Source organism: Ostrea edulis, chromosome 7, assembly GCF_947568905.1.
Source record: "Ostrea edulis chromosome 7, xbOstEdul1.1, whole genome shotgun sequence".
Classification (NCBI taxonomy): domain Eukaryota; kingdom Metazoa; phylum Mollusca; class Bivalvia; order Ostreida; family Ostreidae; genus Ostrea; species Ostrea edulis.
Window position 1 is genome coordinate 54,803,059 of NC_079170.1, and position 22,626 is coordinate 54,825,684.

The 22,626-nt window shown below is 35.4% G+C and overlaps 1 protein-coding gene across 1 annotated transcript in view; it reads left to right on the plus strand.

Annotated features, from left to right (window-relative positions):
• Positions 1-314: 314 nt before the first annotated feature.
• The window catches only part of LOC125656418 (uncharacterized), a 44,461-nt gene continuing 22,149 nt past the window's right edge, over positions 315-22,626 (plus strand). The window contains exons 1-13 of the mRNA XM_056144767.1: positions 315-974; positions 6,976-7,064; positions 14,537-14,650; positions 14,766-14,825; positions 14,931-15,063; positions 15,159-16,100; positions 16,393-16,477; positions 16,711-17,384; positions 17,511-17,520; positions 17,679-17,996; positions 18,638-18,772; positions 19,222-19,362; positions 19,465-19,550. Coding sequence (XP_056000742.1) covers positions 827-974; positions 6,976-7,064; positions 14,537-14,650; positions 14,766-14,825; positions 14,931-15,063; positions 15,159-16,100; positions 16,393-16,477; positions 16,711-17,384; positions 17,511-17,520; positions 17,679-17,996; positions 18,638-18,772; positions 19,222-19,362; positions 19,465-19,550 — 2,935 coding nt within the window. The 5' untranslated portion in view covers positions 315-826. The remainder of the gene's footprint in view (positions 975-6,975; positions 7,065-14,536; positions 14,651-14,765; positions 14,826-14,930; positions 15,064-15,158; positions 16,101-16,392; positions 16,478-16,710; positions 17,385-17,510; positions 17,521-17,678; positions 17,997-18,637; positions 18,773-19,221; positions 19,363-19,464; positions 19,551-22,626) is intronic.

Below are 22,626 nucleotides of genomic sequence, written 5' to 3' on the forward strand. Positions count from 1 at the left end.
GATCTTAATTTTGTGACGTTTTGTTTGAGAATGTTAGCAAAATTAAATGTTATAAGATCGGGACCAAGCAATGAGATGTTTTTCAAGGTTTTAATAAACTAAACTAAATTTATATGCATGTACAAATGTAGGCTGACATGTAGATTAAGAGCGTGTTTATCATAATTCCTGTAGTTTTATTAGTTGATTAACGGTCGTCTTAATACATAGGGACTATTATTTTAACAGTCTTATGGACTTCTGAAATTTTAAATCTCTATATCTAACTATACAAATTAGCGTTGTGTATTTTAAATTCTGGTTGTATTTACTGAATAGAGATAAGCCAGTGATTCGGTAAGAATGCATCTAGAAGTCTTGATCCGATCCATTTAAATGGAGTTATTCTTATAAAACGCGCATCCGTGCCAACTGTAACTAAATCATGCGCGTACATTGAAACTGCCAGATAATACATGCGGGCAAAGAGCACCTTGGACCATACTAGGAACACTTAGAAACCAGTGTATCAATATTTGACTCGGATTCAAAACTTTAAATTTAAGACAAAATCAACGCTTACGTAGTGCTATCTGTCCTCAGATTTGACAGGACGAAGAAATAAAATCAATGCGGGTTCCAAGGCTGAACTCCCGGAGAGGTTAGATTTCTAAATTCGGAAACTTCCCGCCAGTTGCTGGCTGAGCGCGTGCGGACGTGAAGGAAATGAAAATCGGAGCATACAAATCAAAGTGACTATATGAGGTCCGAAGACCCCTAGTAGTGCTGGAGTTGTATATCTGATTTTGAATATTGTGTTTGTGTATAATCTCTTGCTGGAAAGATTATGAGTGGTATAACTCTTCCTGCTATCCCGGGGGCAGTTCCTTACCACACTCGCTCCCTCCCTAACGGATTTGAGAGTTCTCGTTCTCGCCCTTCCAGTGGTGGCAGCCAGTGTAGTTCCTACTCTATTGTTCCCCATGTCTATTACGGTGAGTTCTAGCTACAAATTCCAGTACCTTTTCATCCACTTTTAAAACTTTTACATTTATTTTAGATTAAAAAGCATTCTATTTGAAAACAAATAAAATTGTTTTTATTTCCATAGATTTAAATGCTTTTTATTGTATTTCATATTGATATTTTTGAAAGGTTATGAATTGGAGTTAGTTTGATTTTACAACATTTTATCAAGAATTTTTCAAAATGCTTAAAACTTAAACAAATTTTAAAATTGTTAATGCAATGTGCCAAATGGTGCAGCCAAAATAAACCAGTCAATGACGTCACTGTGTTTGCATCCAGAATTTGCAGTTTTTTGTACCATATTAAGGATTTAAAAAAATAATTTGCGATTACAAATAATTGATGCTTAATGTTCAATTTTACTATTGCTAAATCGATTACTAATCAAAATGTTACTATCCATATGATACTTTGTTGTAGCAATTGACCTAATTTGTACAATATCCAAGACAACAAAAACAAATTTTATGATTATTTAGAATTCAAGACACTGGTAGCGAAGTCTGTTCTACTAATGATAAAATTCATGAAAATTTTTACTTACCACTTTTTCACTCAGTTGGTCTTATTGGGTGACTAATTTTATTGACAGCAATGGAAATGCTGTGTTTCGGCTTTGATCAGTTATACATGTATTCGTTTGTAGATATTGACTAAGATATTGATGAGCCAAACTAAAACACTACATAAATCTAAGTTTTAAAAAATGAAAGAGATGAAAATGCCGATATAAAAATATTTTAAAATTCTAAAATTTGGACGAAAATTGCATGAATTCCGTTGTGTATTAGATTTTGAGAATAGATTGTCTGCCACAACGTATTTGAAAAACAAAATACGAAAGATGCACGGTACACTTTGGCATTTTCAGGCCCATGTCGGGTTTGTTCTACCTTCAAAACAAAATCGTTTTATATACACGTACTATCGCTGAATATTTTCTTGAATAAAGAGACATTATGTATACGTTTACGAAAACTTGAATTTCAAACATTTGACGATAAAAAATGTCATTAAAGATACGTTTGATAGTACAGTTTACAATTGCGCTATTGTTTAAAACCTGTAAACAATTTGTCAGTGTTTGTCCCAGAGGGAAGGGGGATTCTTAAGTCTCATGGCAAATTATATTCTTTGGACTGCGGACAACAGCGGGTATCCCTGCTAATATCAGGCATATAAGTGGATCGTATTGATTTAAAGATTATATCTTTTCCCATAGGTTGTCATTAAACTCGCTGGCTTACTTCTTAAGGTACTAGAAGGCAGTGAATGCTTGCATTGTTGTAGACAGCACATTTCATGTTTTTCTCTGAATGTTTTTCACGACGCTACTGACTGGGAGATACGGACAAGGATTACGAATAAGATATTCTGTATATATATCACTGTTAAAATGGCATTTCCCCGACAACTTAACACAGGGAGAGTTATCGTAAACTACGCCGCAATCAACCAATTCTTCAGTCTCGTTGTGACAGCTTTTTTTTTTTTATTTGCAAACAAATTTCTTTTCTTTTTCTAAAGTTATACATTGCATCCAGAAATTTGATTTGATCTTGCGAAAAAAGACAAAGTGTTTTGAATATTTTGATTAGAAGATGCCTTTCAGAAGAAATTCCAACACTGATTTACAATTTCTGGAATTCCGTATAAGTATACAGCGAATACAATGCGAAATCTATAATTTTAACAAAACAAACCAAACCGGCATCCTAGAACAACGCTACATTGTGTAAGTAATTGATTTTTTTACGAGACTCGTGTATTTAGTAACTGGTTTTTACGATAATCTTTGTTTACAAATGCATTAAAATCTTGATGTATTCTCATCACCACGGCGTGAAACTTTTAACTTAAAAAAATAAATTAGTAATCGATATCTTAACCATTTCTTCCAAAGTTTTGTTTCTGATAAGGACTCTCTTACACATTTTTATGGAGGGTTTACAACAAGAGAATTAGAATTGGTTTACTTATAGTACAAATGGGATTTCACCGATATTGTCGTAGAGCAGGATGTCTCGGGGTTTCATGTTTCAATAGCAAATATTTTGTTGCTTTTTTCCCCTTCGAAAGTATACTTGTTTTTCGGAGAAAAATTGATCTAGAAACTTCGATTAAATTATCCTCGAATGACCAAATTGAATAATTTACATAAACACAATCTAATTTCTAGCACAAAAATATAGTCGTAAAATAAGCACTTGATCATGATAAAATATTTTTTCGAATGAATTTTCAACGTATATTTAAAACCAGTAAGTTTTCCAATTAAATTTCCTTTCGTGTGATCTTAGGGCTCATTAATTGCAGGTAGCAAAATGTGAATAGCAACCCACAAGGGAGTGTTTACCTAGAGTTCCTTCAACTTTAATTTTCGTGACCTTAAATTGTACGAAATCAAATTGAAAGTTTTAAATTATTTAATTAGTCACGCCGTCGCTTCATTTTTAAAAAACAAGCATTTATCTGGAATTTATTACAATCGTCATTGGACCTACACATTCACCCCCGTCCTGCCCTGTAGGGTCGCTGCATTGTACATGTAAACACCCCCACCCCCAATATGGTAGATATATTTGAGAATGCATGGTAGTCTGGCTGGTTAAATACTGTACAACTTGATTAACTGAATGGTTGATTAAGAATTTATGCGATTTTAAAACTGCAGGCCCTGTGATTAATTTGTGAAATACATATAGTAATAGATGGAAGTAACTGACTCTGCTGGGGTCGCCATGTCAGCAAGACCCAGTACCTAGAACTGTCACCAAAGTCACTTTCTGTTTAGGTTTTAGAGCTGTGCAATATTTGTCGGTATTACCCTGAGACTTTTAGAGCTGTGCAATATTTGTCGGTATTACCAGCTGTGGTTTACAGTACTCCTTATCCTGCTAGTATAGAACTACAAGGTACATTGGTACTGCACACCTAGTGAAACTTAACCCTCTGACGTTACGGTATCACTGTGTGGCTGGGGCTCTGTTGGAAACTACTCTTTGCACCTTACAAAATGTCATTACTGAGTGGAAGTTAAGACGTTTTCTAGCAATGGAAAATGACATACATATTGCATTCATACAGCGCAGGGGATTATTGTAAGGATATCGTACAAGTTTTAAAAACATATCAATTGCTTCATGGAGACATGTTTCTGAAATGAGGGGAACTTGGGTTATTATTGTTATCAAAGTATAAATCTGAAAAAATGTCTAAATACTAATAGTGTCCACTATTAGTTTTGACAGAATAATTCTACGAATAAAGCGTATTAAATAAACATTATCCTATAACGGTAATGAGTAGTAATACGTATAGTGGTACTAAGTTTTCATGTCAGTAATAAGTGGTGTAAGGAGGCATTCCATGGGAGGTTAATTCATGTTTCGGATTTGTGTCAAGCCCCATGCTTAGAGATTAAAACAATGTTGATGCCTCCGATAGTATTAACTACTGAGATTAATAATCGATCGATCATGGCTGGTGACCGAGGTAAATGGGTAGTTAGTAAGCAACCATTGTTAGTTTGAAATGAACAAATGTAATAACAATATTAAGAATAATTAGCCTATGTACATTACTGAGAACTTGGAGTAACCATCTCCAATTCTGATTGTCTTGTAAGGAACACCTACGATGTCCTGGTACATCTCAATGCAAAAGAACATGGTCCCTCTCCCAAAGGAACTGAGGACCACGACTTCTCAGTCTTATTTCTGTAATTGAAGTTAATTTGTTTTGATACCTTACAATGAGATTCTCTTGTTACCCTTATTGTTTAAAATGACATCCTTTATATTTGGACGCGAAACAAGATATTTGTTTATTCGAAATAGCAACGTAAATAATGTATCAAATTAAAATAATATGGCACCAACATTCATTCAGTGATTGATTTCTTGGCAAACCTCGTGGCTACAGAAATTCTACGGGGTCATTTTGAAGTATTAAGAGAAACAATAGAATTTAAATCCGACCTTGGTACTCTATCCAGCTATCTTGGAGAAAACGGGTCATTTTCCTACAGACTTTTCATGGCCAGTCTTCAGTATTGTATGTTTTGAGCAATATGAAATTATTCAATAAATCTATATGTACAAAATATTATCCACTCTCCTGAATAAAACAAATAACAAACAAAACGACACAAATTAGCTGTGACTCACACCAAGCAGCTTCTGAGCAGGCGATAAAGTGAAGATGTCTGCAAATGACTGGTCGAACCCGGTTTATTGTTTGGGAAAAAATGGCAAGGTGGTGTGCATTCTGACTGATACAAGCTTGTTACAATGACAATATATATTCATTCTCTTAAACTGTATAGAGAGGTAAACAGAATGAACATAGTATAGATATAAGTGAGATATCTAAGAGACATGGGTACGTAACAGATATGTACGTGAGATATCTAAGAGACATGGATAAGTAAACAGAGATGTGAGATATCTAAGAGACATGGATAAGTAAACAGAGATGTAAGGGATATATCTAAGAGACATGGATAAGTAAACAGTTATGTAAGTGAGATATCTGAGAGACATGGATACGTAACAGAGATGTAAGTGAGATATCTAAGAGACATGGATAAGTAAACAGTTATGTAAGTGAGATATCTGAGAGACATGGATACGTAACAGAGCTGGAAGTGAGATATCTAAGAGACATGGATACGTAACAGAGGTGTAAGTGAGATATCTAAGAGACCTGGATACGTAACAGAGCTGTAAGTGAGATATCTAAGAGACATGGATAAGTAAACAGTTATGTAAGTGAGATATCTGAGAGACATGGATACGTAACAGAGGTGTAAGTGAGATATCTAAGAGACATGGATACGTAACAGAGCTGTAAGTGAGATATCTAAGAGACATGGATACGTAACAGAGCTGTAAGTGAGATATCTGAGAGACATGGGTATGTAAACAGAGATGTGAGATATCTAAGAGACATGGATACGTAACAGAGATGTAAGTGAGATATCTGAGAGACATGGATAAGTAAACAGTTATGTAAGTGAGATATCTGAGAGACATGGATACGTAACAGAGATGTAAGTGAGATATCTAAGAGACATGGATACGTAACAGAGGTGTAAGTGAGATATCTAAGAGACATGGATAAGTAAACAGAGATGTGAGATATCTAAGAGACATGGATAAGTAAACAGAGCTGTAAGTGAGATATCTAAGAGACATGGATACGTAAACAGTTATGTAAGTGAGATATCTAAGAGACATGGATACGTAACAGAGCTGGAAGTGAGATATCTAAGAGACATGGATAAGTAACAGAGATATAAGTGAGATATCTAAGAGACATGGATAAGTAACAGAGCTGTAAGTGAGATATCTAAGAGACATGGATACGTAACAGAGATGTAAGTGAGATATCTAAGAGACATGGATAAGTAACAGAGCTGGAAGTGAGATATCTAAGAGACATGGATAAGTAACAGAGCTGGAAGTGAGATATCTAAGAGACATGGATAAGTAAACAGAGATGTGAGATATCTAAGAGACATGGATAAGTAAACAGAGCTGTAAGTGAGATATCTAAGAGACATGGATACGTAAACAGTTATGTAAGTGAGATATCTAAGAGACATGGATACGTAACAGAGCTGGAAGTGAGATATCTAAGAGACATGGATAAGTAACAGAGATATAAGTGAGATATCTAAGAGACATGGATAAGTAACAGAGCTGTAAGTGAGATATCTAAGAGACATGGATACGTAACAGAGATATAAGTGAGATATCTAAGAGACATGGATAAGTAACAGAGCTAGAAGTGAGATATCTAAGAGACATGGATAAGTAACAGAGCTGTAAGTGAGATATCTAAGAGACATGGATACGTAACAGAGATGTAAGTGAGATATCTAAGAGACCTGGATACGTAACAGAGCTGTAAGTGAGATATCTGAGACATGGTAAACTTGATGTTTAATTTGTCTTTTTGCAGATCATTGTTCCTTTCGCTCCCAAGGCGTCGCCAACAACTCGGGTATATCTCGATCTTTTTCTAGACTACCTTCATTACGGAACGCAAAGGTAAGCATGTAGATGAGTGCTGCTCTGAATGCTGAGTGCTCTTATGACGTATGCGTGAATATTATGCACGCCTACTACTTTTACTTAGAAAACATATTTCTATACACAAACTCGATAACTTATGCAGGGAAGGACACATTTGTAGGAATCAAACTTATTAACAGGAAATAATGATAGGTACACCCAAATGGGTTTCAGTATTTAATTCCAAGCCCTTGTGGAGAAATAGAAAGGATGTTTAACTCGTGAGAGTTTTCACACATATGTTTCACATATGAACACGTACTAGGCACGGCTTGAACCGGTTTGTTATCAATAAGCTATCCAAAGCTATATCGAATTACAAGATCAGACGGTTCGTTCATTCTAATTAAATTTTAAGTTACATAAGCAGTAATTAAAATTCGGTAATAATTCCTCTATTTCGAGATTTTCTCTATTTTCTACCAAAGGTAAGGTTATTTCTTACAAGTGCGATTAAAGCAAAGCAGATAACATTGATTAAGCTCTCTCAATGTCAAGTGTCTCTCTATTGACGATTTGATCCGGGCCACTTTGGCATGCCATTTTGTGTATGTCGAACCTGTAATTTTCCTGTCAGTGGTTGATGGAAATACAGATAAGTCCAACGTTTAAATCAGTGTTTTAGGTTAAAAGTATTGGATATTAGAAACGTTTCTTTTGATGTGCATTCCAGCAATGACACCACGGATCTCGACATCCTTTTTGTTTGTGCTTGTTGCACTTCCGAAGACCAAAATTTAAGCGCATTTCAGTGCCTTCTTATCTTTTAAGCGCAGGTATCGGGCTTAAGGATAAATCAAATCCCCTTTCATATATAGATAAATGCATTTTTCATCTTCCATGTGTCTTTACATTCTTTATTACTAAAATCATGCTAATATTTCGTACTAATCCCCATCTCTATAAATTCTAACATGATTCGGACATATACACTTTCTGTGTTTGACAATGTGTGATAAAAGGCGACCTAGTGTGTACGTTCTCACATTTATCAGATACATGAAAGCTTGCGTTTCCTTTTGTATAGAAACCATGTATTAACCAGTATAGTCACCTCTCTTTAAGATTTATTATAGCAATCGCGTTTATACAGATGTATAATCAGGCTAAAATACGCCAACAACCCCCCTATTTCTTCGATCTAATCAGTAAAACATACAGTCATAAGAATGATTAACATAGATTATATTCATATAGTCACAACGATCGAACCCGGGCCCCTTGGATCTCTGGTCAGGTGCTCAACCAACTGAGCTAACTGACCACCGGCGATCAAGTCTGTCTGACCGCTACAATAAGTACTTGTGATTAGTGTTTAAGATATAAATAGACTTCTATGGAGAGTTTCATCAACCCCATGCACAGTGCGGATCTCGAACCGTTTCAGTTTCTTTCATACACAGTGCGGATCTCGAACCGTTTCAGTTTCTTTCATGTACAGTGCGGATCTCGAACCGTTTCAGTTTCTTTCATGTACAGTGCGGATCTCGAACCGTTTCAGTTTCTTTCATGCACAGTGCGGACCTCGAACCGTTTCAGTTTCTTTTATGCACAGTGCGGATCTCGAACCGTTTCAGTTACTCTCATGCACAGTGCGGATCTCGAACCGTTTCTGTTTCTTTCATGCACAGTGCGGATCTCGAACCGTTTCAGTTTCTTTCATGCACAGTGCGGATCTTGAACCGTTTCAGATTCTTTCATGCACAGTGCGGATCTTGAACCGTTTCAGTTACTCTCACGCACAGTGCGGATCTCGAACCGTTTGTTTCTTTCATACACAGTGCGGATCTCGAATCTGTAATTTTCCTGTCATTGGTTGATGGAAATACAGATAGTCCAATCAGTGATTGATTGTATATTGTTTAACGTCCCTCTCGAGAATTTTTCACTCATATGGATACGTCACCACTGCCGATGAAGGGCTGCAAAATTTAGGCCTATGCTCGGCGCTTACTGCCTTTGAGCAGGGAGGAATCTTTATCGTGCCACACCTGCTGTGACACGGGGCCTTGGTTTTGCGGTCTCATCCGAAAGATTGTACCATTTAGTCGCCTCGTACGACAAGCAAGGGGTACTAAGGACCTATTCTAACCCGGATCCCCAAAGGAATTAAATCAGTGTTGTAGGTTTAAAGTATTGGATATTAAAAACGATTCTTTTGATGTGCGGATCTTGAACCTTTTCAGCTACTCTCATGCACAGTTCGGATCTCGAACCGTTTCAGCCACTCTTAAGATAAACTTGATAAAGTTCCTTGTTTTCTGACCGGAAACAGTTTGAATTTGTGCACGTATCTTTTCAACAATAATGTTTTGGAGACGAAGATTGGCGTTCTACAAGGTCTTTCATGGGATTAAAGAACGTCAGCCGAGGACATATAAATTACTTTATACCTAGTCAATTGTATTGATCGGGCAGCTCGTGTGAAGTCAAGAATCATGTTTGTAGACAAGTTAATCCTTGTCGTAGATTTTCTAGTTCATAGTTTTAACACTGAATGGTATTCTTTCCAAAATAATCAATGGATTCCTTTTTATCCAAACATGGAACAATTTTAGCGTGTTGTGCACTGATACATCTCAATGTTTGTCGAATTAAAATGGCGAATCCTTTCACAAATTCTATCATTTGCAAGCAGATGTGATCGACCACACAGTTTGTGGTGATTTATAGAGAAATTGACTGTGCCATTTTGACAAGAGTATATGGTACTTCACGCTTAATTTGGTTTGTTGAACACAATTCTGATTTGAACCAGTGTCGTTTCTAACATGTGACACGAACATGTAAATAACCCATGACTGTCAGAAAAAATTAAAAACTCAGAATACCTGTTTTCAGAAAGAGAAAATAACACATTCTAGAGTATATCTAATGAAACTCTTCTGTAATTTAACATAAGTATTGATTGTGATCGTACTGCTAAAAAAAATGCCGTTCAACTTTACGTCGCAACGGCTTCATAATTTTGAGGTGGATATCATTAAACAGATTATAAATACGTTTATCATATTGACAGGTGTTTATAAAAGAATCACCCACGATCCAGTCCTGTATTACGTGTTAATTAGTCATTGTTCATTATTTTCCATGATTAAACATCTTTGAATAAAATGCAGGGCCTCATTATCAAACAAAATCTCGGTCACGTGGCTTATGTCAAACGAGAGCTCTATTGTATACTTCAGTGGTTGTATCAGTTATAAGATATCAAAGAATTTATGCTGCAGGCCATACAACTTAGGCTTACTTCCGGGACAATATTTTCATAGCTTTTTAAGTTTTACATATGTGTATATTCTCACTCAGTATCAATGTCAACTCTAATCAAATATTCCATGATTCATATAACACCATGTATCTTCGCTGACAAGGGCTTTTAAGATTGATCTTGAAGCTGCCTGTTTCATAGAAAGCAACTTTTAAAAGTCTAAATGCTTTGACTGACAAGACTGTACACGTTTAAAACATTGTTATGATTTTTATTTGCTTGCCTTATACGTAATGTGATGACTTGTGTCTAAAGTTTAATCTTAAATTCGGAGGCCCCCTAGATATCTTCTGATTGAATTTCTTTTCATCGAATTAAAATTTTATAAAGTTTTTAGTGTAAAATCGTATGCCTATCTTACGTCATGGTGATGCAAACAACAATTTCTCACCCAAGACTTCCCTGCATGACTTATCTTTTAAAAAATTAATAACTCAAACGTTTCTTAAGTATATTATATCAATTTTCTTTTAGAATAAGATGTTTTTTTTCACCTCCGCCTTTGTATACATTGGATGAATTGGATATTTAAATTTCATGCAATAGATTTGAGATCTCCTGATGGGTAAAAACAGCGACTTTGTCATTGAATCTGCGTTTATTTTTCTGTATATAACGAGGGGAAAACATTTATGCGAAGTTTACAAGTAAACAACAGAAGAAATAAATCGTGGCATTATGCTTGTTTGGCAGTGTTTGATATAGACTCTGAATCTTTGACACATACTATTGAAAAATTAAATACGCAACAAGTTTAGATTACTAACCAGTCAATAAAATGAATGCGTTTAAAGGGATAAAAAAGTCGACGTTCAAAATCAATGTATCCTAGAGAATTAGAGACAGTTGTACATGTAAAGGCTCTTTAAAACAGCGTCCTTGACTCCTCCGACCATTGCTCTGTCGAGTTACAGACTTTAAGCCGTGTCTTCTTCTTTGCGTCAATACACATATTCTGGATTTCTGAAATTGAGCAGCGAGTCTTCGTAGAGATTGGATTTCTGATTGGGAAGTAACTGGAAATTACCAGATTGGAATACTAATTAATGTGAAATATTTTAATTCAGTTCTTGCTTGATATGTCAATATACAGTCTCAATTTTTGTTCTGGTGTATTTTATGACAAGTAAAGAGTGGGGATTAAAACTTTGGACGAGAAGGAACGCAAAATTTATTTAGTGGTACCCCAATTGGCATGTTTGTTCACGAACTTTGAAGTTTCACCATAAAATTATGGAGAAAGCAGGTTGCGTTTTACCCAGATTGAATTCTAGGGATATACATCAAACAACGACAATTTTGATACGACATTCAAGTTCAGAATTATCACTGTTGGATTTGTGTAAAAAATCTGAAAGAAATATTGAAGAGGCAAGTTCTCTCTCTCTCTCTCTCTCTCTCTCTCTCTCTCTCTCTCTCTCTCTCTCTCTCTCTCTCTCTTAACCATGGTAAAGTGGTACTCTATTTAAAGACGATTTGTATTCTTTATTTATTGAGAGAGAGAGAGAGAGAGAGAGAGAGAGAGAGAGAGAGAGAGAGAGAGAGAGCTAACACATTTTTTAAATCCTCAAATTGAAATCTGTGGAGGATTTTATTGATAAAAACTGTTTTTACGATTTAATCGATTTAAATGAGAATATTTAGAGGTTATACAGAAAATAAGGAATGCCCGTTTAGCAGATTTTTTTTTTTTTATTTCGCAAAGTGTACTGAAGAATAGTTGTTTTACGATTGGGTAAAGCTTTCGTGACAGAACAAAAATAATCTGCATTTTGTAGTTTTAGTTTACTAGATTTAATGGTTAAATAAGTATTTAAATGTTTGTTTGTAATGTGCTGTTTTACGTCACATTCACGAATTTTTCAGTCGTGTAGAGAAGTCAGCTTTTGAGGAAGTACTACAAATGTTGATCCTTTAAAGACACCAGATAACACAAATAATAATAATAAGAAGAAGTAAATAAATGAATGGGCAGATGGGTTGATATATATGTTTTTCGTTTCGTTTGGTTCTAATAAGTACAAATATAAAATTCTTTGAAATTAAGGGCTTGTAAATTTTCTAGGATGTTAAAAACTTGAAATATATTAACCGTATAAAGTTCTATATAAATTAATGCCACAATCTTTTTGGATACTTGCTACAAACACATCGAACTTCTCTGTTTTCAAACATTTCTGTACAAAACGTGAATAGATATGCAAAACATGTAAAAATAGCAACATTACAAAACAAGTTGATCAAATTACATGTATTAGTGTTTACTGGGTATTTGTTTTTAGAGCTTTCTGTGTAGGGGCACCCCGTAATCGCTTGAACTCTTCACACATTGATTAAAATATAACCCCCCCCCCCCCCCCCCACTAGGGTACCGTGAACAATGTGATAACAATGAAAACAAGGATTTTGTACAAAAAGGATAATGTAAATATTCCAATACCCACTTGATAAGTTATGATTATTTCAATAATAAAATGTCTTTCTTTGTTGTTTCATCGGGTGAAGAAGCTAGCTAGCATTGCAGAAAAAATTGCATTTTTTCTGCAATGATTGCTATCTTCATCACCCAATGAAACAACAAAGAAATATATTTTATTGTTTATATTTATATTTTTATGCATCACTAGAATTAAAATCTAAAATATCATGTGGTTAACCCATTTGTTAAGTTACATGTAAATGTAAAAGCCATTGCACCCTTTGACCTTTGACCATATTTGGTAATGATTTTGCAGACAGGTGGTACTAGAAAACCGGATCGAACTAGTTTGCAACAAACATGTATTTATTACATGATGAAAGCAATATCAATTTCAAAAGACATATTAGAGAAAAGATTCGGTGAATTACATTTTGAATTACATGTCACTATGTTATAGACATGAAATATGATATTACATAATGGAAATTAATCGGGTTGTTACAGTTTTAATCGTTATTACATTTTGTTACACAATCCATCATCTCCGTCCACGGTTCAGCATATTATTTTGGCAAACTCAATTTTAAATATGTAAACAAAATCATGTTGTGCATGTAAATGCCTCACGATCTGAAAGAATAAGTCTCAAGAGGTAATCTACTGATTGAAAACAATTCAATGATTAACGAGAAAGTGTGTTATTAAAAATTTAGCGATTTGTACTGAATATTCTAGTATCAATTTAAAAATAATAACTCCCATGCTTCCTTCAACATTGGTCTGAATCACGCAAGTTAACTCTCGTCAGTCTGAATCACGCAAGTTAACTCTCGTCAGTCTGAATCACGTAAGTTAACTGTCATTAGTCTGAATCACGCAAGTTAACTCGCCTGCTCCTTCAACATTAGTCTAAATCACGCAAATCAGTTTGAAAAGACAGCACAATTTACAAACCACCCTGCATAGATTAGATGGGGAGAAAGGAGGGTAGTACGTAACGGTCTATATATTACAATCCCCCAAGTCTTGTGGCCAAACCCCAATGTTTAGAATAGCAAAATGGAGTTGTAAACAAAAAGCATGACAGCAACATTAATGTTATAGAATCACACAGAGCAAAACAAGCCTTATTAAGTCTAGATATAGACCTGTGTCGAACTAGTAACATAACTTCATACACACACATTCTACCGGTGGAATGAAGGGAGAGGGAGTTGTTTGAAGTGGACTGGAAAATAAACCAGAGAAGACTGAGATCATATACTGTCATTAGGTGTAAATTTCACACAACTAGAATTTTCTTTTCTTTTTTCAAAATAAATCAATATTTTTTTTTAAATTACCAATGTTTTGCTCTGAGGTGGTACTCCATTTTACATGACTTCTAATATAACAAGTAAACATGTTAAAGATCTCGCGTCGTCGGAAAGCATACCTATTCATTAGAGACAGCAGGTCATGTATTTGAAATCATAAAGTCTAACTTGCTTTTTAACCTGCTATTTACACATGAAATTGATATTGAATTGCATACATGTAAAATTTAGTTATTTTTACAATTATGTTGAGAGGTTAAAGACAACATGTCCACGAGAGTATTTAATGCAGTTGAATACTAACACAAACACTACGTTATGCAGCTCGGAATGGGAGATCAAAGAGATGTCTATATTTCAGAACTTTATACATGTATATTTTAAAAGAACAGGACTTTTTAAAATGTTTTTATTGAAATACTAGCATTTATCCTTTCAGAAATCAGGATATAACCTAAACACAGACATACGAGCAAGATATTCTGCAAAATATCGGAAAACACCAGATCCGTTCAAAAACAGATTAACTGCAGATTCACCGTATCTGACAAAGGTAATGTTTCTAGCTAGCATTCAAATTGGTTTAAAATACCCAGTCATGTGCGTATAGATGTAATTTTTGCTTTGTTTAATGTTAAATGACGACAAGACGAATCTTACTTTTCCAGTCAGCTGTTGAGGACTGTTTGAAGTGTTTGTTGAAAGTTCCACATAAGAGATGCGAATCGGTAAGCAAAGAACAAGTTACACATTCAGCTACACAGCAAATCGAAATACACATAATCCACATTAGGTATTTTGTTTAACCTTATATCGTGTCATTTTTTTTATAGCACAAATACATTCGAGTGGGCGGGGGCTATCGCCATGGTTACTGGTACGTCAAATGTTTATTGGAGGAATTAGAACTCCAAAGACAGAGAGAGCTCATTCTGAAACAGCGATTAGAATCAATCCGCGAAAAACGTAAGTAAGAGTATTGGTTTTAAAGATATTTGAATATGCAGTATAATATATTTACCAGTTTTCTTAATATTTCTTATATCTTATCATGCTGACAGAGGTTAAAGCAGTGAAAACTTATATTCGGACAAAAAGTGGACGATTGGTTGAGAGGATCATTTTTTTGTCCGAGGAGGATTATGAGGCATTCAAAGAAGGCAAAAACATACAAGACATTCTCAAAAAGTACCTTTCAAATGACGAGGCCCAGGGACTAGAATCTTGGGATAAGGATGAGGTCAAAGCCATCAAAACATACGTCCGAACAAAAAGTGGGCGACTTGTTGAAAAACTTGTGTATGTTTCGAAAGAGGATTACGAAGCTATTACACAAGGGAAAGGTGATGCAAAGGCACTTTTAAAGAAGTATGCAAAGGATGGAGAAGTGATTGAGGGTTGGGATGAAGCTAAAATGAAAACAATCAAAACTTACGTACGTACAAAAAGCGGAAGAATTATTGAGAAAACCATTATGATTTCACAAGAAGATTATGATGCCATGATCAAAGAAGGAAAGGACCCAGCTGACATAATCAAGAAGTATATGCCGTTGGGTGACGGCGAAACACTGGAATCATGGCAGAGCGCGGAACCCATGAAAGCTATCAAAACCACAGTGAGAACAAAAAGCGGGCGTCTAATTGAGAAAACTATCTACGTGTCGGCAGATGACTATGAGAGACTTCAGAAAGGTGATGCAGACATGAACGATATTCTTGGGAAGTACATGGGTGATGAGGGGGGTACAGTGGAGGGATGGCAAAAAGCCGACCCAACGCCCATGAAAGTGGTCAAAACGTACATTAGGACAAAGAGTGGTCGTCTGATAGAAAAACAAGTGTTACTAACAGAAGAGGAATACAAACAGTTCATGGAATCTGGTGGGAATCCGGATTTCCTGAAGAAATTCATACCACTAGAGAAGGGTGAAGTGATCGATTCCTGGGAGAAGGCGTCCACGGTGTATTCTGGTGGAGACGACGACGTAGATATAAAGAATGGTTTGTACAGTTTACACAAACACATACAATGTAGTAGCAGAACTTCATGTAAAAGCATGCACACTTTAATGATTACAAAGCCACACAGCAACAAATGGATAATGCCATTTATTTATGACGGCTTTTCATTCAGACTGCATGTTTATCCAAGTCTTAAACGTGACTTAGAATAGAATATGATTTTTGAATATCAAAATAGTCATTTATTTCTTCCGAAATTTTAACCTCAGAGTATATAAACTCACATGTAATATAAATGCTAAAGAGAGCGACTGTTTTTCCCGTATTTCAGCGAAGGAAGGTCAACGAATTGTGGGAAAAGACGGTATTGTGTATGAAGTTGTGGTTGACCCCCTCACAGGGAAGAAGTACAAAAAGTAAGTTATATCTCTGTTAAAACTTTGAGACGGGAAGATTTTATCGAGTGTGTGCAAAACGGCTCTGCACAGGAGATTGAACAAAACATGTCTGAAGACTAAACGTTTATACGCATTGATATTTGTGGTATTAATTTTGTAAGTTATATGCAATATCGACTTTTTCAACATGAATATAATACATGTTTGGTGTATGATGAGACGGAAGCTTTTCAATTCTTTAACATTTACAGAAAACTTGGGAAACAGTCTGATATTGACAGCGGTTTTGAGTCCATGCAGAAAGGAAAAGGAGGCAAGGGACGGAAAGGCCTGGCCAAAGGAGAAATAGACAAGGAAGAGACTGCGGAGGATAGGCGAGCACGGAAAAAAGGAAAGAGGGATGCCGGAAGTGACAGTGATTACAGTTATAGAAGCGTCTACAGTGCCGGTGGTACAAGACACGTCAGAAGAAGGCGGAAGAGAGAAGATGGTACACGAAGTGGTAGCGAATCATACCACAGTGGGGAAGACGCTGATGGAGAGGCGCGTCGTAGACGCAGAAGAAGAGATAGAGAACATGCCGGAAGTGCGCATAGTTATTATAGCGTAGTGAGCGACGGGGGTACACGTCATGTGATGCGTAAGCGCAAAAGAGAGGATGGAACTTATAGTGAACCAGAATCCTATCATAGCGCAGACAGCTATGAGGAGGGTGGAAGAATGGCAGATAAGAAGAAACAAAAGGAAAAGAAAGAAAAGGACAAATTAAGGAAAGCAAAACTGAACAGAGGTGGTGAAGACAGCGATCATAGTTATTACAGCGAAACAAGCGAAGGGGGGACACGAAGAACCTTCATGAAAAAGAAAATAAGGGACGCAAAGGGAAACGTCATCGGATATGCAAAAGCAAAAGAATATGACGAAGGTGAGTACTTAAGTATTAGATAAAACACTATACGTGTAGCATGAACTGTCTTAGTAATATTTCCATAGACATCAATTAAATATCTCTATCGGCAATAATTGATCCGTGATATTTTGTCTTTTACAGATGAAATAAGGTAAGTAAATTCCATAATTCTAATACACTGAAGCTTATACAGGATATTATATACTCATTTATAAAGATGATTACCTCTAGAAAATATCAAATCTTTACAGTTACATGCACTACCGATTTTAATTAAAAAATATATTATCTGTAACCATTTGTATGTAGTGTATACACAGAAAAATCAGATGGAAAAGGTGGAAAAATTCGAGTGAAGAAGGAAAATCCAAACAGCAAGAAAGCAAAGGCCAAAGCTGCGGCAAAGGAAGCAGCCAGGGCTAAACTAAAAGAAAAATTGGGGAAGGACTTTGAACCCGTGTTCAGTGATTGTACAACAGATGACGATGACGTCGATTTGGAGAACATGACGGAGGAAGAAAAGAAAGCTTATTTTGAGGCGAAAGCTAAACGAGCTACAGAACGCGAAAAACGGAGAAGGGAGAAATATGGAGATAAATATGACGAAATGATGTCTAAACATCAAGAGTGCGTATCTCTTACTACTTTCAATTCAGAAATAGAGAATTCCAAATTGTAATCTTCATCTACAGGTTCTATTCCTCAGAGCTAGAATAGAAAAGACATTTTAAAAAATATCATTGGACCTGAACTACATGTACGTGTTTTGCCATCAAAATATTAGATCTTGCAGATGACCAATGCTGCATTGGTGATTTTTCAAAGCCATTAATCATCTGTCAAGTTTTCGTTTATATTCTTTGTTAACCACTTTATTGAATATGTTTAAGTGTTGAGTATTAGATGTTCCTTTGAGAGACGTTTTAGTTACTTTTAAAATCTTATCATTAATTACTTCAGAGCTCTTTATTCTTGATAAAAGGCGTCGTCGACTCATTTCTTTTGAACAAACTTTAGTCTCATCTTCTCCATTAATGGGTATTTTAAATGTGTCTTACATTCAATTAAATCTTTCAAAATCTATACTGTATGTAAACATTAAATTTTGCATAAATCATGCTTGTTCACAATTTGCGATAAAGTGATAATTATCGTTAGTTCTACTCAAAATCTGTCGACCATCTCAATAGAATTCTGTACTTAAAATTTAGTTGAAACTATTCACAACGTTGACCTTAAGGATTTTAAAATTTAATTTTAATTCATAGGCAAAAGAAAATGCTGGAAAAGGAAAAGAAGAAAGCAGCTAAGCTGGCAGAATTAAGGGAGAAGGGTTTGATAAGTCCGTCCTCCGACTGGACAATAGATTCTGATACAGGAGAACCACTCAGGAAAAAGGCCAAGTATGTAGGAACTCACTGCAAAGCTTCTTTAACTGCTTTACATTGTTATTTTCAAAGCGTGTCATTCGGACAACAAAGGATGACCTCCCATGATTCCATCTGATAACCTAGTTATTTTAATCTCTCACAATTCAAGTGATACAAATACAGAATTAATCTTAATATTTTTCACAAAAGCATAAAAATGCCATCTCTTCATTTTCATCGCATTTATAAATTCTTAAATAAATGCTGAGAAGTATTTTGTGTGTAGAATATATAGTTTAGTACTGTACTACATAATATAATCATACATTTTTCCTCTGTCGTAATTTTTTAATCTATAAAAAAAATGCCTCGGATTATTCAAAATAAGGGTGAAAAATTAAACAACAGAAAATAAATCTTCAGACGGTGTATATTAGGCAAACAGATGCAATCAGCAATTAGATAGTTTTGAAACATTTCAGAGAAAAGGTCAAACAGGAAAGACAGAAACAGATGAAAATAAAGAAATTACAAGAGGCAAGAGAAAAAGGTCTGATTAGTCCTTCTTCTGATTGGACGCTGGACTCAGACGGGGAACCTGCCAGACGATCTGATCTAGTCAAGTAAGTCGCCAATGATTAAGATGATGATGAAATTCGGCTAATTGAAAAGAATTTGTGTTAATTCTGTGCAAGAAATAATACAGGGAACTTTCCATTTTTCAGACAAGGCAAACGTCCCCCACCTGAAAAGGGTAAAGGAAAGAAAAAGGGCAAGGACGGAAACGAGGCTGACGATGAAAGCGAAGAGGGTAACAAAGTATTTTTGTATAAGGTTACAGCAATATATATGTACAGTACTTATTTTCGAGGTATATTTCATTTGGCATTTGAGTTTCTTTGATAATTATAAAATGAAAATGCCCACAGCTGAACAGTTATATGGTTTTGCAAAAAATGTAACGTTTTGTTTGAAAATCAGTATATCACAACAAATTTATACAGGTTTAATATCGTTTGATGGCAAAGCTTAGGAGTATAATGAATATAGTTTTTAACATGCTACTACTGGTGTAGATCTAGTGTATATATATATATATATATATCAAGAACAACTAGAACGTATTCTGAAAACGAGTATTTTGGACGATCATATCGCGACGAGGTATATCTTGCTCATAAGGAGTGGAAAGACGTGTTTATTAAAGAAGCACCCATATTTAACGATATCTGGAACTCCATACGTAAGGTATTAAACATCAATTGTGTGGAGTGTCTGTTCTCCCACTCAGTGTGATGTGTTCCCGTCTGTACAGCACCCTCTCGCGGCGAAAGCTTTTGTTTCCGGTTTCTAAACATGAGCATAACATTCCACTGCCTAATATTTTAACAAATGAAGAACACTATCAGTTTAATGTCACACTCCTCTAAATTTGGTTGTATCGTGTGGACTTTATCAGCAACATTTATGTATAAAATATTACACTTTGAATATGTACACATAAGCTATACTTACAATTTCTTGCACCACTTCCGGTAAATTTGCATGGTGTGCCGTATCACCACTTACAAAGTTTTTTTGCTGCACTTCTGTCGATTTGAAATGTATTCATTTTCATGTTGGCTTTTTATAAAATCGAATATTATCGTAAAACATAGCAATAATTGTGTTCGTCTGTTTGGTTTTCAGAGATTGTTGACCCTGTCACCGGAAAGGTCATAAAGAGAAGGGGAAACAAAGGGCATGATGATGAATTTAATTATGTAAGTAATCAAATCATAACTCATACCCTTCCTTACTACCCTAAACGTTCTCTGTCATTTATTTCTAAAATGAATACTTTGTATACTCTGTAGGAATATGATGACAAGGGCAGAGTGATACGAAAAACGCGCCGAAATCCAAAAGTGAGTTGCTGTTTCTTTGTTTCATAACACGTACGCAGGCATTTATAATCAAACAGCAGATTCATCCAATGTGATTATAAATATCTTAACTCCTTTCTTTATTTCCTAGGTTGGTGATGACGATGGCTCTGAATACGAGTATGAGTATGGTAAGTTTGCAAGTAAATCAAATGTTCAACTTTAGGTATAAGGGATATAACAGATGATTTTAAATTTTGTCTTTTGATTTCAACAGATGAGGATGGTAATATGAAAGTAGTCAAAAAGAAAGGAGGAAAAGTTGTTGGTAAGTGAAAAATATAACGTATTCTACAAAGAAAACGAAAGTCATAAGACATTCAGTTCATTCATATATTTTCCTAAGATCTGTACTTACATGTAGGTAGTGTAGCGGTTCCCTGTACAGTAGTGTAGCGATTCCCTGTACAGTACTGTTTGAGGTTTCTATAAGTTACTATATACACTGGACATTTTTCAGATCCAGATGATTCGGACGAGGAGCAGTTTGAGGTCGGAGCAGACGGTAAGATAAGACTTAAGGCGGGGAAGAAGAAGATAAACCTCGACAAGCTTACTGACGAAGATCTCAGACGCCTGGGGATAGACCCAAGTCTTTCGAAGGCTGAAATTGCCAGAAAACTCAAGGTATTCATCAAACATCATACAAAAATTAAACCTCTAATGTTGCCAATTTTACGTTACTGTGAAAATAGTAAAAAATAATCCATTTACACGAATAATTTACAATCTAAAGTAGTTAATTTAATAGTGTAATTATTTTACTTGATAGAGCTGATACAAAATGTTAAATGTATGTCTATAAACATATGCTGTACATTTTATTATATTGATATAATCTATATAATGCCAAGCATTAGGCCATTACGAAGGCAAGTACTGCTGTAAGGGGTGTCATCTGCACTCGCACAATGCTTAAATTGTGCTATTCAGTGCACTTTCAAAATATATTTAAATGTTTCCTATTACTACAGCAATTATTGTAAATGGATATATATATTTGAATTACTAATTACTGGCCTCTTTCAGGAAAAATTTGGCGATGATATTGATATACGCGCGGGCAAAAAGAAAATCGGGACCAAGCATGCAGACGACTATTCAAGTGGCGCCGACACTGATGACCTTGCCAATGACAGTGACCTTGATGTGGATACATGTAGGTCAAATAATGATACAATATTCTTCTCTATAAAAGGCCATTTAAACGGTTCTTTCTCAACTTAAAATGAACAAAGGAATTTTCAATATTTGAATTAAGATGAAGTCAACTGGCTATTTCAATGTCTTGTATTATTTCTCTGTGACTGTGCAACGTAAGAATCCTCAACGTTGTATTGAAGTTTTAATATAATTGATTGATATGGAATTACCACCGCTTTAGAGAAACTTCTGAAAGAATTCTATTCGATGAACCACATAATTCTGGATACTAGAAAAGAAGCAAGCTGTTAAGAATAGTAGATAAACAATGCCAAAGAAGAACCTTTCTATCTCTGGGTTCTGATACTAATTAAACCCTTGTTGGTTTTAAAGCCGCTGTGACAGAGAGGTGGACTTTTAAACCAATTCCCACGAATTTACATTTACGAAAGAAATGTTTCTTAAAAGTCGACAAATACTGTACAATTATCAACATTTTCTCACTCAATTCAATGATTAAGCTACAGAGGAGTACAATATTCACCGCGCGTGGAAGCAGATACTATGTAGTAAAATATTCACCGACGGGGGCGCGATGAATATTGTACTCTTCGGTAGCTCGAGAGAATTCCAATACTTAATTGTGTGATTTAATAAACTGGCCACAAGAAAGTTCGGAATTATGCACTCATATGATAAAATCCATTGTAAATCAACATTCTAATATTGTTGATATAGTAGTAAGCGTTCTGCCGTGGGCAAATATCAGTTCTTCTTAGCTCTGGAACTAGCCTTCAGTATCCTTCATACGTCATAAAA